At 40.9% G+C, this 17,295-nt stretch overlaps 1 protein-coding gene across 2 annotated transcripts in view; it reads right to left on the bottom strand.

Moving 5' to 3' along the window:
* nhsl2 (NHS-like 2) overlaps nt 1–17,295 on the bottom strand; it is a 128,988-nt gene that overhangs the window by 71,460 nt on the left and 40,233 nt on the right. The window contains exon 1 of one of the 2 annotated variants that reach the window (XM_028038178.1): nt 2,615–3,110. The exons of the other annotated variant lie outside the window; for it this stretch is intronic. Within the exon in view, the coding sequence (XP_027893979.1) occupies nt 2,615–2,693 (79 nt within the window). The 5' untranslated portion in view covers nt 2,694–3,110. Of the gene's footprint in view, nt 1–2,614; nt 3,111–17,295 lie in introns of those variants that run through there. 2 annotated transcript variants of the gene reach the window in all.

Genomic DNA, 17,295 nt, shown 5'->3' with positions numbered 1-17,295 from the left:
TGGTATGAAGTACTCGTTGGCTAATACACTCCAAGTGTCACCAGTTAATACTTTACATGCCAAAGCAATTTTCAGCCTGACACAGACGAACCGCTCCAAAGATGCTGAAGGTCACAGAGCGCATTGGGACCAAACATGACAAAGACAAATGTGGATTTCTCTCAGCTCACATAGTCACTGCAGAATTTGCCAGTAATATCGCTGCAGTGTGGTATTCTGACGCTAAGTGGGTTAGGGTTGCAAAAAGCCAACAAATAAAGAGTGGTTTAAACTTAAACCTTAGAGCTACAAACTGGCGAAACGAGGTTACAGTTCTGGCTGACTGTTAAAAGGGCAACATCATGTAAAATCGACTTTTTTGAGTTTTACATCATGTTATGATGTTATTCCTTCATCAAAAACACACCTGGAGTGCTGCCGTGATTCTTTCACACATGTCTGAGAAATCCTTTAATCTCTCATGGCAACCGTTCAGCTGTGCAAAACGCCTGGGTGGAGCTAGCTCCGCCTTCGAGCTGCAGTTTCTGAGCTTGCGCCTCACAGAACTCTCCTCCCCTGTGACTCCCCCACTTGGCTCCTTCAGACTAGCCAGCAGCAATTAGCAAACACCTGGTGGACCTCTGCTGAGCTCCATATATGAGCTCCTTCTCAGTGAAATGTTGGTAAAAATGAGGAGCCATGTTGTGATGACTTCCTGAAGGCAGAGTTTCAGAAAGAGCAGGAACTTCTTAAAGAGGCAGAGGCCCATTTTCAAGGTGTTAAATCAGAAAGTAAAATTTCTTTTAAGTCATATTTGATATAAGTAGCATTTCTATAACAACTCAAAGAGACATAGTCACTTGATTGTGCTATAAAATGGCACTATGTGCCTAGAAAACATGATACTGGCCCTTTAAAAGAACCACAATTATTTCCAACAGCATCTGGCAGACACTTCATCCAAATCCCATTTTACAACAACACTGTCAAGGTTATTGCTACAAGACAAGAGAATTACTTTATGCCAGATTTTTATGCCCATATAAACCACTTCTTTTTCAGCATGACAGGTAAATACCTGTCTGTGGTACCAAGCTTGTACCACACACAAGGTGTTGGGAAGCTCTTCACCTGAAAAGCAAGAGATGTCATTTTTCTGCTGAGTCCGAAAACCTCAGATTCGCCTCTCGTCCTCCGCTCTGTCGTCGGCATGGCACTAAATCATGTGGCCGCATTTGTAGTGCAGCACTGAGTGACGGTGATGTGGTTGTTTCCTGCTGTCTGAGGCGAGCAAATGAGCTTCAGATGCTGATTAGAGCCAAGGTCAAACAGATGGGCGGCTGTTACTTTGGGTTAAAGCTTACATACATTCTGCACGAATGCGCTACAATAGGGAATCAGCCTTAGCTTTGGGAGGAAACGGGGAGTAAATTGATGCAATTCTCTTCTTGCAACACCTTCCTTCTCCTAGTCCTTCAATATGTCTGACCTTCCAGATCTCCCAAAAAATGTTTTATCTGGCATTTTTCCTCTCTCTGCCACTCTCGGAGGAACCCCTCGCCTTTTGAAATAATTAAAGAGCTCGCCAGTGATGCTGTCCAGCCGTGCAAGATGGGTAATCTCACACACACGCGCACGCACGCCCTCATCCGTACACACACTCAAGCATGGACGACGCTGCAGAATGTGGCAGTGCATCTAAGAACATGTGAAGCCTTAGGACTCACAACCCACAGAGAGAGCGAGCTTCGCAGTATCAGTGAATCGGAAGCGTATCAATTACACACACACACACACACATACGCCTTCACGGTCTGGTCACACGCCAAGAAGAAAACGACCAATTGACCTACTACGCTCAAAATCTGGCAACCAAGACAAAGCGAAACCCGCATGCCAGAGGCTGGCGAGTGGCAAATGGACGGGGTTACCATCCTTCACAACAAAAACAGTGGAATTGTGGAAACAATGGATAAAGCAACAGTGAGCTGGACGGCTAAAACGAGAAGCCGAAAAGCTACACGAGTCTGGAAACTAAAACAGAGTTTATGGACAGAGAGGCGACAAAATCAGGAGACGGATGTATTTAGTAACAGACTTGATGGAAAAGTGCCGTTCCATATGCAGGTGCAGAATGAGTGGAGGCTTCCCAGTGCGAGTGCATGAATGGAGGGAGGGATCCACAATGGGAAAATGCTGAAATGGGTGGAACAGCGGACCGTGAGACGGTTCATAATCCATAATGATGAGGGATTGATTATTTGCGTTGAGACTGGAAAACAGCAAAGATGCACAGGCGACATCTGGGTGAAAATGAAGACTTGATAAAGGGGAAGAATGGACAGAAGTAGGAAACGGAAAGGAAAGCCACTGGATGGCTGTGGGGAAAGAAAATGACGTGTGAAGCTGTACGGTGGAAAAGAGGAGCACAAAAGGAGAGATTTAAGTGTAAGTTTGAATAAATGAGTGACGGCGGTTAGGAAAAAGATTAAAAGAGGGATGGATACGAAGTATAATTACACAGAATTACCCCAATCACAAAAACGGGAATGAGACGCATGCCAGGGAAGAAATGTGATGCTGACAGCAAATTATTGCACAAATAGTTTTTTTAAAAGCACAAGATTTAAAGTACCTGTTGCAGATTTGGGTCTGTGTCTTCCTTTGGGCCGTCTTTGGGAATTGCCCATACTATTCTTCCTGTCCCAGAACATCACCGCTTCATGCCACCGCCACACACACACACACACACGCACACACGCACACACGCCGGCTGACAGACAGACAGAGAGGGTCTGTGGTCTGCAAGTGAAAGACGAGCCCGGGTCGAGCCGCCGTGTGACCGGGGAAGACGACGGAAGGAGTCACAGCATCGCAAGAGACCTCAGAGTGTGTGACTGCGCGCGACCTGTGATGAGTGTGTGAGCCCGGCGGGTGATTGCAGATGAGCTACGTGCGTGCGTGTGTGTGTGAGAGAGAGTGAGAGCTTGGATGCGACGTGAGCTGTTGACAAAGCGGGCTGCATGCTGGTGAGAGTGTGAAAGGTTGCGTGTGTGTGAGGGGGAAAGAGGGATTGTGCTGGAGGAGATGGTCTGACGGTTGCAGGTGTACATGGGAAAACGTCTGTGAGAGAGAGAGAGAGAAAAAGAGAGTGAGAGAGAAAGGGGGGGAAAGGAAGCATGTGAGTTGAGTTGATTAGCTTCCAGCCAGTCGAATTCAGCCACTGCTGTTCAATTCATAAAGAGAAAAGGGTGAAATCAGCCAATCAGGAGCAAGGGATTGTGAGAAGGAGAAATGGGCAGTAGAGTGAGAAATGGGGAAAAAACTGGTAGAAAAGATGAAACTGAAAGTGCTGAGGCTGAGATGCGATTGGACAAGGAATAAAGCTATTCTGCTTCAAGTAAAAGGTTGGACAAAGCATATAGTGCTGTGGAGAATGATTAGTGTCTCCTGTTTGGCTTGTTTTTGTCACACTGATATATTTCAGATCATTGAGCAAATTTTAACATTGTAGAAAACCTGATAAAGTTTGACCCTAAAGGCTCCCACAAAGTCTGGCGTACTGCCTGCACTCTCTGCTCCCGGTTGAAATTTCCTACTCAAGCGCACCAATTGCCTACATTTCAAATTTGATGAGCAGCAACTTGGGCTCTTAGCTGTGTTTCTTCTTGATTAAGGCAGCCGTTGAACAGGTGTTAGTGTGGCACAGAGAGTGGCAGTTTTGCATCCTCGCAACTGGTTGCCCCAACTCCCAACCTTATCAGCTCGGTGCCGCGTACAAAACATTTCGATGTTAAAAGCAGTTTACTGGGCCAAAGGGAGAATGCGTATGCAGTTGTGAAAATTGACTTTTGTGCGGACTCGATGTGAACTCGAAGCAAACCTCCGCCAGACACGCTCGCGCAAAGATCAACTTTTACGACTGCGTTGCACAGTAAACCACTGGTAGAGTGAAGTACGCCCAAGTACGTTGGGGCCTTAAGATGTGGTTGGACAAGGAATAATGCTTTTCTGCTTCAAATGTAAGGTTGAAACAAGCATATAGTGCTGTGGAGAATGATTGTTGTCTTCCGTTTGGCTTGTTTGTGTCACAGTGTTATCTTTCAGATCATTGAAAGATAACCTGATTAAACAAAGTCAGGCGTACTTTGTGAGTAGCGCATACTCTGCGCACACCGTCCACGCATGGCCGGGGTTTCATAGTCACTCATACTAATTGCCTACATTTCCCGTGATAGATTACTTCATTTCCCACGATCTGAATGATTCAAGAAATTTGGTGAGCTACTGGGGTGTCCTCGCAATTGGTGGCAACGACTGTTGGGTGTCGCACGCAAAAACAGCTCCATGTGAATGCCTGGAGCAGATTACTGTGCTACACCGAGTACACGGTCATAAAAAATCGACCTTGGCACAGACGTCCACTTCAAGTAACGCGCTGATCTGGAGTAAAGTACGGCAGAGTAAGTGGGGTTCCTCAACAGGAAGCGCGTCACTCGTGTCTTGAAGAAGTTTCGCCTCTCATCCAAATGGCTTATCAGTTCTGAACTTGAGTTAAAATATCAGGACTGAGGTTAAAAAGTTATTGTCTTGAGGTTCCCCTCGTGTTGGATGTATCGTATATTGTCTACACCAAAGAACATTTGCTTTTCATCCGCACAGAAATCTGTTTGCATATGGATAAGCGATGCAGCTTGGGCTAAAAAATTCAATCTGAAGTTAACGTGACTTTCCCACCCAGCAGTTTGACACAACCTCACACACATTACAGAGAGAGACTCTGGAAGTCATGTCCATTTGGCAGGAGCAGACCGTAAAGAGCACTGGAGGCCATTCTTGTTCTTCTGCCTCCGTCTTTGAGTTTACTTTAATGATTGCATAACCCATTCTGGAGTCTGGCTTCCGGACACATCCCTTTTTGGAACGCATTTTTAGCTTTTTCTGTCAGTTTTTCCATTTTATGCATTTCTTTTTCTCTTTCATCTAAACTGAATTCAGAAAATCAGGTCCAAATGTTATTTGTACAAAATGTATGTTTAAATACTTGGTCTATGCTTGAACATAGCATACTAGATCCACATATTGATGTATTGCAGTGAGAACAGACTGCAGCCTTTTTATGTCTACCCTCTTCCTCACTTCCCCACCTCTTCTCTCTGCTTCGTCGCACATCCTAATAAACAGCTGTTATATAAAAAAAAGGTGCTGAATGAACACAATATCACCTAATTGAAAAGAACATCGCACATTTAGGCTTAGTGCTGAAAACACAGAGAAAATGCCTGGCTTGTGTTCAAGCTGCTTGTTCCAGTTTGAAAAGACGTCAAAGTATTTGCTGAGTCAACCTTGATTAAGGCAGAAGATGATCGACTGCAGCTGAAATGCTAAATGTTTGCTTGGAATTGTGGTTAACGTCAAAACAACGAGCTGCTAAATACTGAAGAACATGCATGTCTGGTTTGATAGCATGCACCCACTCACAACTAGTTTGTTCACATTCATTTAGTGCTTGGATCAACAATCAGGAAATGAATGCACGGCACACAAACGATGACTTCCGCCTGCTCTCTTCCAAAGAAAAGAAAATAAAGGATTTTTTTTTACAACCACTTCTGGCTATAGCTCTCGCAGCAGGAGACTAAGCAAATAAATACCTTGATGGACCATCTTTGCTCAGCAGACACATTTTCGCGGCTTTTATTCTCACTTTAATAGCATCATTATTGCTCCTTTCAAGACTGAAAACATTGGGTTTTGAGAGGCTGTCTCCTTCAGCGGGCTTTAGATGTTTGTTTTTCTTTTCTTGCAGGGCAAAAGACTTATTCAGAAACTTAATGCTACATTGTATAAAGCATTTTTTTTAAATAGCTGTCTGATATTTATTTATGCCAAACTTTTCTTATTTGGAGTCAATCGGGATTAACAAAACTATTTCAACTTACTTAAGGCCAGAAGAAGAAGAGACATTTATTTCCTTAGTATGTAGTAGAATTGCATTTTAAACTGCGTGGCACGGCTCAAATGTATGAGTAATTTTTAACAGAGTTCCCACAACAGCTGGCTAAAATGTCACATATTATTTGCATATTATAAAGTGCCATCTTTGTCAGTTATAAGCATCTAAAGTATTGAGGCTAAAGAAGAGGAATGAATATTACACTGCGGTTTGGTGACACCTTGTACACAATCATTGCATTCCAAGCATTTCTTTGGGTACTATTACTGTGCAGACTGATTTTTAGTTATATAGGATACAGTATATGTTTGCAATATGCTGACAGTGTCAACGAAACCCCAGAACCTTTTTGCTGCGAGCCACACGTGCCAAGAACCGCGCCACCATGCAGCTTCTTTAAGCTACAATGTATGTAAATATCTGGTTTCAGATGTACATAACGTTAAAGAAATTGTTTTATAATTGTAACTTTTACTGACTTAGTCATGTTAATTCTTTTCTGCTGAACTGGTCAATCCTTGTACATGAAATAAAACATTCCTCTAATTTATACTCATGTTTGTTTTATATAAAATCACTCTCCCTACTGTAAAAAATAGATTTTACTGATGTAATCAGTCAGAAACAAAGACCAGCAATACTAGACTTGGCTTTTACAACACACACTATGTTACTTTAGAAAGAGGGTGCGGAAAATCCTGGAGAAAAAACCCCCAAAAAACAACATATGCTAACTGCTACAGCCAGACGTAGATGCTGAAATTACAGCTAAAAGAAACAGCAAAAAAAGTTAAACCTCTTGATTTATTTATAAAACAGCAAAATGGAAAAGGTTTTGTGGTATTTAGGGTGTTGGTGGAGTTTATTCTTGTTAAAATAGAGAAATTTAATCAAAAATGACTCTGGGTTAGCATCATGTGGCTAGCTTGTTAGCATCACGTCAAATTTCTAAGACAGTTGATCTGCTATCGTGTGGTGTTAGCTTCGATGACGCAGACTTTACAGCCCCAAAACTCCACTGCTTAATAAAAAGTGTTGCAACGTTTACAACACAATCGCCTGGAGCTCACAGGAGCAGGTTCACAAGATTGCTAAAAAAAAATATTTCCAGCAATTTTTGCTAGCAGAAATTGTTTTTTGGGTTTTTTCTGATATTAGCACATCCCCAAAACCAAAGTTGAACAAATTTAAACTACATTGATTACCCACCAAGGTATTCCAAAGTACCAGGAAAAGAAAACCTGACAGATTCACAAAAGATGGACAAAGTATTCTGTTTCATAATGTCATTGTGCAGCGCTGGAGAATAAAACGGCGAGTTCTTCCTTCATTAATTGCGATAATGAAACTCTAAAACAGGTTTCAGTACCAGATGAGAAATTGTCTGAAAAGTGAATGTGAGGTGCAGACGGCGCCACAGCCACATTGAGGTTGCTTTCGGCATTTTCCTCACGGCCCTTTTTAGGCAGGCGGACGGGCGCCATCGCCCTGGAAATCTTCATTTCTTTTTGTTTGCAGCTAATATTCCGTGGCATAAGCGATACATATTTGCTTAGTAAAATCTGCTGGGATTCCCTATTACAAATATCCTGAAACCATCACTAATCCAGGTTTATCCGTGGGCCTCCCACAGAGATTACTTTTAGTTTTCGCTCATACTTGATCCTGCTGCTTATGCAACGACTCCAAGGCCCAGAGGGAAGAACAGGCTGCCTTTAAAAGCCAAGCTGCTTGCTTCCTTGCAGTTTTGCCAGCTATTTTTTTTTTTTTTTTTAAGAATCTCTGGTTAAGTCGACAGCATTGATTTCACACGTTCTGCCACATCTCTTTATGTCTCTTCACTATTTTCGGTTCGGCTGCGTGCCGCCAGATCCTTTTAGCTTGTTTTTCTGGTCGCTACTTCAGCCTCTTGCTCTCCGTCTGAATCCATTTTATCAGATTCTGACTTCCTCTGTCTGTCCCAGAAAAGCCAGCGCAGGTGAGACAGTGTTACTTTCCTCCTCGTTTCCTCTCTTTTCCCATGTCCCAGTCACATAACGAAGCAGGTTTCGCATCCAGCTTCGCCTTCAGTTCCGAGAGAAACCCCGACTTTGTTTCTCCGCCCGCTGTGCGAATCTCGACTCCAGCTCTTGTAATATTTGCCGTCCGCTGATCTCGCTCTTGCCCCAGTCTTGACCCAACGCAAAGACAATGCCGAGCCAAACCTTTCTTTGAAAAAGAGGAAAGATCAAAACCAGATCCCCCCCACCACCAACATCATTTACAACAGTATTCAAGCTTTATTTACCTCTGCTTTGGTCTGTTCAAAGCAAAGAAACAATATACCTGTTTGTCCAGTTTCATGAAACAGAAGCAGGGTGGAATAATGCAATTTGCTTTGCTTTTATCTCCACAGAACTTGTGTCCTCGATGTGAAACATTGCAAACAAACCGGTTTGAAGGACAAAAAGTGAAAATTATATTACTAAGTTGCTGATTGAAAAGGACTGTAAGCACATACTTATGCAACTAAAAGTCTTCCCTTTCCAAAATATGATACAACTAAGAATATCGTCATCCAGACGACCAGTGGGTTCAACCGAGAATTCAATGTTCCCTACTCAGTAACTTTGTCGCTACCATTTAGAGTAGCTTTAGAGCCGACCCGTTTGACTCTATGAAAGTCACAAAAGTATCCACTTTTTGCTGTTGGAGATTTTCAGACATTCTTATTCTGCAGCTGTTGTTGTTTCCGTCCCAATGACACCCAGACGATCCGTTCCAGTGTCTACCACACAGGCTTTTTGACACAAAGCTACAAAGTTGTTTCTTAATACACATTTTTACCAAGTAATTTCAAATATACATTGAAATTAATTGCGATTCATCTTTTGTTTGCTGAATTATACATCCTCCAACTGGGAAAGAGTGCAGACCAATTCACCCCATATACCCATATTTCAGAATGATCTGTCCAGTCAGACAACCATTGGATGAAAAAAAAGAAGCAAATCTCAATATGTGTCAGTTTTTAAAGAGTTATAGCACTCCTGAATTGCTCTGTCCTTGTGAATCATGTGCACTGACTTGCAGAAACGTGTGAACACAGTGACTGCTTTCTACCTAAACCTAACATTTTCAAACAATCATATATCAGCAAAACTGGCACTAAATGAGCAAATAAATCAACTTTATTGTTTTTTATGGATTTCTGTGCCTGCTGGAAGGGGTTATCAGTTATATTTCTATCCATCCGCACCTTGCCACCCCATTTTATAACAATATCAGGCACTCATAATGGCCTATAAGCCTGTAAAACTGAGCAAAGTAGACGGCAAAGTAAATTAGTGATGTTTAAAACTTGTTGGGTCAAAATGTGGCCATATACCTGTATGTTATACTTACTTTATTAAAAGTACGCTTTTTATTTGGATAGCCCCCAAAAAACCCAGAGTATTCTAAAAAAATTAAATAAAAGGTTTATAGTTCAAGCGAGGTGGCATGAGGATGCGTAGCGAGTCGCTGTGGGATTCACTGTGAAACTAAGACAAAAACGAACAAGTAAAGATGCTTACAGTGGGATATTGCTTCACCATCAAAGGTTTTGCATTTGCTCTTTAAAAAAAAAACATACAAAACTGAATGCTTGCGTACTTACTGTAGTAAATGTTACAGAGAAATACACAGTAGCTAGGTTAAAAGCCCTCAAGCCATATTAGTGGCTAGTTTTTTGTTTGTTTACCCATTAGATGAATATCGCTTCAGGTATTTTTCTGTTTTTTTAAAAAATAAAGGAAATGTGTGTAACTTACAATAACAACAACATACAAGGTTTAGCTTTTTTTTTTTTTTTTTACAGAAAATGCCAACTTTTCACAAAGTATTTCCATGTCCAGCTCAAATGTAACGCCTCAAATTTGCCTAAAATTTACAACACACTTGTGGAATCCCACCAATTCAGGGTTCAAACTCAACACGATACGATCCCCGCGAAAGCACAAATCTTGAAAATACAGTCGGCAATCAGCCGAATCGTCTTCACTGTAACCAGGACACCCAACGACCTTTTGCCCCGGTTAAAACGAAACTGTAAGGAAACACTTACAGAGGATAATAAAGCTGCGGCAAAGCAATAAAACCTGCTTATCTCCCAAGCGAGCTGTCATCACAGCTTCACTGTTTGGAGCGGCAGACACGGCGAGATTCCAACTGCTTATATCTGCTACATAATAAATGCAAATGAGTAAACAGAGGTACAGTACCTTCCAGTGGTTCAAACAGCAGGTGCAAGCTGAAGTTTTATTAGTGATGACTGAATCAAGTCGACTCCCTCTGGCTGCGAGAGAGCGTGAGACAAAAAGAGAGCCGAGCGAGAAGGAAAGGGAAGAGGGCGGAGTGGATAAACTTGTGGGCAGAGAAACAAACACACAGAAAGAAAGAAACAACTTTGATGGAGTGAAAAAAACTTAAGAATACTAAATACCCTCGAGGGATAAAAGAGGGGGGAAACATGAAAAAGAGAGCAAAGCATGAGTAGTGAGGCGGATTGGTAAAAAGAAAAATAGAAAACGAGCAAACGCACAAATACACACAAATTGAGGACCATTCCGACTGAGCAGACATCTGGACCAGAGTGGAGTATGGGTAATTAACTGCTCTTTAATGATCCCTACGGAGTGGAGAATGCAAAAGGAAAAGCAGCAAGGTTTTGCGTGCCTCCGAGTTCGAGCCAGAATTTGACATTGCCATGTGAGCCACTAAATGTCATTAAAGATTCATTCATTGTTTTTGGTGTGTGTGAGAGAAATGAAACCCGGAACACGGACACATTAAACGATGTGTAAACGAAACAAACAGCTGGGAGCACATATGGTTTTGAAAAGGCAGTGCAAGCATTACAATTAAAAGGTCAATTAATTCAGGTAATGACCGCAACAATGAGGACTGGACATACTGGTATCAAAATTCTCAAAAAAATGGAAGCAACCACACATTCTTCCTTGTTTAAGTTACTCACAGTAGGTAGAACGAAACTTTACTCAAGTAAGATTAGCAATATTTCATGTTATTACTCAAGTAAACGTGCAAAGTATGGCGTGGTAAAACTATCCTTAAAAGGTTTTTTCAATCCCAGAAAGTTACTCAGGTAAATGTAGTCAATTACTACCCGACTCTGGCTTTTTTTCTACCGGCTCAATGTGCAATCAGTTGGAAACCAGCATGTTGCAGAGCTGCTAATTATTATTTGTAGCATGCATGAGCCAAACAATAACCCCTTTTCTGAATTCATTTCCAATGGGTTGTTATATTCAACAAAAAAGAAAAACAAAACATTGTTTTGCTAATGCTAGCTTAGCTGCAAACATAAGGCGTTAAGTTACTTTGCTGGATTACTGAAAATCATAAACTTAACTGGAACGACGGTTCATGATGTATTCATGTAATAGTGTGTAGTGGGTGTTACAGATATACCAGACCAGAAACATGCTGGTTTAACTGCCGTTTCTAAATGGACCCTGAGGCTTTAGTGTGTATATAAACATGGTCTATGTCTCGTCTGTTTGCCTCTTTCTCACCATATTGTTCCGATATCTCTTCAATGGTTTACTCTAAACAAGGTGTTGGGGAAGAGAACTGTCACCTCCAGTCTTAATCTTGTATTAATCCCTGCATGTAATCGTATTTGAAGTAATTTCTTCTCGTCTGCCTGTATGTGTGTGTCTTTGACAGTCGCTATGCTCTACAGGAAGACTAATAATCAGCTAATCCGCCAACCATTGCAGAGCCAGATTACTGTTTGGAGTTTGATAAGAAAATGTAGGTGGATGTAAAACATTGGTCAAAATTAAGCAGGCAAAAAAAAAAAGGTACTTTGCTTAAAGGATTACACAGCTAATGATGAAACCATCTGAGGTAATCCAGTTTGACAGAGTGGTCTTCAGTAAACTGCACTTACTATCAAACGCCTTACTCTTGATGAAAATGCTTTAAATATAAATGGAAGGTACCTTCATGAGACACGTTTGCAAAACAAATATACTTAAAAATATGGAAGAAATTTGATGTTTCCCTGACCATGTTCCACCCATGAGAAATGTTGTGTTCTAGAGTAGCGGTGCTCAAAGTCGGTCCTCGAGGGCCGGCATCCTCCATGACGCTCCCTGCTGGTAGTAACAACCTTTTCAGCATGCCAGTGTTCTTCTTAGGCCTCTGATGAGCCACCATTTGATCCAGGTGTGTTAAACCAGGGAGAGAGTTAAAATATGCAGGATGCCGGCCCTTGAGGACCGACTTTGGGCACCCCTGTTCATCAATCACTAGAAGGAGGTAATGTCAATAAAAAATCATTTCTTGAAGAGATTCTGCAACCAGTGGCAATCAAATATCTCTAGCGCTGGGAACAAAACTCTGTAATACAAGATAAATGACCCTTACCTGTCCAGAGAACCCCAAAGTGCTTCAAACTACATACAGCAGGGGTGTCCACAGTTTGTCCTGGAGGGCCGGCATCCTGCATGTTTGGACATGGACCAGACGAGGATAGACTTTGGGTACCCCTGACATACAGACATTCACACACCTTTACATGCTGACAGTGGTGAGCTACTGGATTGTAGCTACAGCTACAGTAGGGTCTGACAGAAGTGAGGCTTCTTACCACCACCACCACCAGCAGCAGGCAAGGCGAGGGAAGTGTCTTACAAACCGGTGACCTACTGGTTGCAGGATGGAGTCCTACCACCATTGCCCTAAGATAGCAGTGTTCGCTCGTAATAAGAACATCCAAAAATAGGGGGTTGAAAGAATAAACGGCCTGGTCAAAGTCCTGAGTTCGATCCTGTTGAATACTTGGAGGGTCAGCCACAATGACTGACAAATGCAGTTCGAACGACGGGCTGCCATCACATCCCCCAGCACTGTGTAACCAAGCTGGTGACCATGAAGAGGACGTACTGGGCTACAGTGGTCGTGTACAGTTCTCCCAGGGCCCAGTTTCTTAAATGAATCAATCATTGCACTTCCAGTATGTAGTTGTTTCTTCAAACTTTAATCATCCAATCCAATAAACAACAAGAGTTTACAGCAGACCAGCAGAATTAGCTGTTTGGCACCGAAAGAGACGATTCAGCAAATTTTTTATGGCCGCAGTCCACATAATCAACTCTCCAGCACTATCCACAAATCAGATTTCTTCACAAATGTGGCTCCTTTTAAAGGCATATAAACAGATTTATTGCCAAGAAGCATTGTTACGACAAAGAAATGATCAACCAAGCACAAATCTTCTCACTTTTTTCTGCTCAGAGTGGTTGAACCAAAAGAAAATTTGCACTCTACAATAAATTACAGAAAATGCAACTCAGCAATGAGAAAGTTGAGATTGAGGCTTTGGAGCATTTCACGGCATTACATATGACCACAAAATGAAATTATTTACATGGTACAAAGAAAGGAAGAAGAAGAAAATGCATTTAGACGTCTTATAATGATACATTTTGTTTTAACTAAACAGTTTTTCACCAAACTGTTCTAACCGACACAGGTCTACAAATGTGTTTTTTTTTCTCACATAAATTATGTCCACTATGTAGCTTAGAGTCAAACATTTGGTACTACTGGTGAGTAAATGACAGCTCAGCTAAACTAAATGCATTACTTTTTCCACATACTGGAGTAAAAACTATGTAAAAAGATTGTCAATAATCATTGGGACATTTTTATCTATTTTTTATACCTTGTTTACATTTACCATGGTCCCCAAAAGTCCTTTTGTTTCATTTTCTCGACTACATTCACTTAATTTCCAAAGAACAGAATAAGACATTGTAAAATTCACCACATCTGGAAAAAAGATAGAAAACAGGAGCAGAAACAAGATGGGAGGATAGGTTGACAGCTTGAAGGAAACAAACACAGCGGTATGATGTAAACTCTCAGCACTTCCACTGTTGCCTTCAGCTGTTAACACACTGGGAGCAACACTGATGCAACAATTGAACATAACATATGAGAGATTTGATTTTTTTTTTTATACATTCACAATGTGTTAGGCAGGAGTCGGATCAGATTTGAAGCACTGACGTGAATCCCGCAGCTCCAAACTCTCAGTTTAAATAACAAACCCTCACCGCCTGCAGTGCCCAACAGTTTCCCAATAATAAATGTTCATTCTTGTTCTCCGACACCTGATTTACAATCATTTTTCAAATCCTTTCAAAAAGACTGATGGTATAACAATAGCTTGAGCCATTAGATCTCCCAATATTAAAATGTATTCTTTGGGTGTTTTCATGTGGTCAGTTCTAAGCTATTATAAGCCTTTTTATTAAAACAGTAGTTTTAAGTTTCAGATCTTGGAGGTCTCAGACTCTTATTTTGAAGTAAGAAAGGAAGTAGTTCTTGACTGCTGTGTGGTCTGCAGCAGACAAAAAAAATATATAGTCATTTAGAATCTGTATATTGTTAGGCAATAGGAGTTAACTAACAGGAGAAAGCTAACAGGAGCTAGGTAAGAAGAGCTAGGTAATATGAGCTAGCTAACAGGAGCTAAACAACATGAGCTAGCTAAAAGGAGAAAGTAACAGGAGCTAGCTAACAGGAGCCAGGTAAGAAGAGCTAGGTAACATGAGCTAGCTAACTGGAGCTAGACAACATGAGCTAGCTAAAAGGAGAAAGCTAACAGGAGCTAGGTAATATGAGCTAGCTAACAGAAGCCAGGTAACAGGAACTAGACAACATGAGCTAGCTAACAGGAGCTAGCTAACATGATCTAGCTAACAGGAGCTGGTGTGTGTAGCAGAGTGCTAGTTGTACCTAGCTTCCTTGGATAAAGCTGCTTTGCCCAAATGGCTCAAAAAACTGGAAGGCAAATGCTTGACTGAGACTTTTACTCAGCTTTTCTAAAAATACACCAATTTCAGCTGGAAGTACTTCAGCTCGCGCTCTCATCTTTCAATTAGCTGATGTTTGCCAACTTTCTTTATAGTCTTGATGTCAAGCAAAACTGCCCCATATAATTTTTCTTCATTTTTCATTGAGAACTGAATGTAAATAAGTCAAGATGTATTTTTAGTTCAAATATCCTGTGATGTTTCATGGACAGAACATAATACAAAACTGCTTCAGCTTGCTAACGCCTAACTATGAGCGTTTTCTCGGGAGGATGTGACAGAAAGAACAAGACTTGGTGATCACATCTACTTAGCATGCTGCATGTGTCTGCAGGAAGAGCCGTATTTAGGTCATTTCAGTTCCCAGTCAGAACTTTGAACCACGAGCGTCGCCTTTTTATGTTTGGGAATATTCTGCTGTCTGGCTGTTCCTGACAGCAGCACTGAAGGAACGTCTGGTTACTGTTATCTGTGTTATGACGACAGCCTCCTGTGTTCTCCAAATCTCCACAGGCAATTGTATTTTGATCATTTCCTTGCTCATTTATGTTCAATATGCAAAAATTCTGTTTATTTTTCGGTGTTCATTATTGTTGGCAACATGTTTCTATATCCGTTCCTTCCTTTCTGTTTTGTAGTTGGTTGTCACATTTTTTTTGTGACACTGGATTTAGCTCTCCTAAACCTGTGCAAGTTTTTCTCTCTCTTCATTTATAGTTACTTTGTGTCTTAGTTCAGCTCTCTTTGTGTAATTAGCTTCCCACCCTCAGTTTATTTTTGTTTAATCACAATTTAATAGAATTTGGAGAATTTCCCAAGATAAAGTGGGCAAATAATGTCAAGTCAAAGTCTGGGATGAACGGTCAACAGAGGGAAAGCTGATGTCAGATTAAAGGAAGGTGCAATAAAGTATTAATTTAAGGGTATGCAAACTTATAGAACCAGACTGTTTAATTTTGTGTTTTGTTTTTTCCCGCTAATACAGATTTGTTTGTTTTTAAGTTGAATATTACAGAATTAACGGCATGTGAAAAGCGTAAAACGTTTGGAAGTGAGTTCATTTTTTTAGGAACAAAATTGACTCAAACGTTGTTTTTAAAAACTTTCACCACCACTTTTTAACCTTAGACAGTAAAAATCTCTCTGTACCATTTTACTTGTATGCAGAATTAAAGCTCCAGTATAAAGAATTACTACAACAACAACAAAAAAATCCCATTTTGGTCTGTCAGCTCTGTCTTATTGTGCTGAGGGGGAGATTATGGCTCATGAGTGTTTTGGTGTTTAGTTCTGCTTTATTATGCTGTTTAATTTCATTTGCATCCCGCTGTCTCCCCCCGCAGCCACTTAATCAAATAATAATCAGCGTTGTTAGCTGGTGTTTAAACATTTAGCTCCTCCCCAAGGCCAAACAACAACGTAAATAAATCAGGAAATCGCCTAGATTTGCTCCAAGATGCTTGGAGGCCAAATCTGTGGCAGCGTCACACAATACGAGAAAGAAAAATGTACCACATGAATACTTCATATCGAGTACTGTACCACTTACTCTTTAAACCCGAGACATTTCCACAGAGCAAAGTCAAAATTTTTTAACTGGAAAGGCATGAAAAACATAAAAAATGTTACTTCTGCTGTCCATATTTTATCAAAACGGTCATCTGGAAATGAATGAAGGTGTAGAAAAAAATAATGTTTTGTTTCATAGCAGAAGCGTTTGTACAAAGAATGGAAGTAATTTTACATACAGATCATTCTTACACACGTGACATTGTCATGCTACAGTCACAACGTTCACTGGATCTTACTGGAATATTCAGACGCAAAGGAAAAACTCTGTAAACTCTATTCCCAGAAAATTCAGGCATTAAATTACCTTCTGAATCAGATAAGAGAGTTTGTGTTTTACATTTTACAACAAGTCCTATAAGGTGCTCCATAATAAACAGAAAGGTAATTGGTTTATCGGCAATGGGAGCTTTAAAACCAGTGTTATTTTGTGACCAAAATGTCGAGCGAACTGTTTTTATGCACTACAGTTTAAAAGTACAACAAATTGCCCCAGCGTTGCCGGGCTCGGTGAAGACTTGGCCTGGAGGAGTCATTCTGTAACAACATGATGTCATTTGGATCAGATGCTCCACAGCTGCCGGCGCTGGCTGGTGACACGGCCACAGATGTGTGCGAGCGGCGTGGGAAAACGCATCACATTTGGCATAACCCGACTGTCCCTTCAGCTGTGGTCCGAACAGGGAGCACAAAGACACTCAGAGTCCAAACAGGGACATTTTAAGAGAATAAGTGTGTGTTACAAATTAGGACACTTCATTACAAAAAAAATCAGTTATTCATGAAGAAATGTTAATTTTATGTCTACTTCCATTTTTTTTTTTTACTTTCTAAATAGAAAGTTTTTTATTTATTTTGCAAAAGATATTTTTAAAAAATGTGCTTTTTAGCAGTGCAAAGGGTCTGGTTGAAGTCTTCATT

The sequence above is a fragment of the Xiphophorus couchianus genome, chromosome 14 (genome assembly GCF_001444195.1).
Source record: "Xiphophorus couchianus chromosome 14, X_couchianus-1.0, whole genome shotgun sequence".
In the NCBI taxonomy this organism is placed as follows: domain Eukaryota; kingdom Metazoa; phylum Chordata; class Actinopteri; order Cyprinodontiformes; family Poeciliidae; genus Xiphophorus; species Xiphophorus couchianus.
The sequence above is the reverse complement of the archived record's forward strand: the minus strand, read 5'-3'. Positions and strand labels throughout refer to the sequence as shown.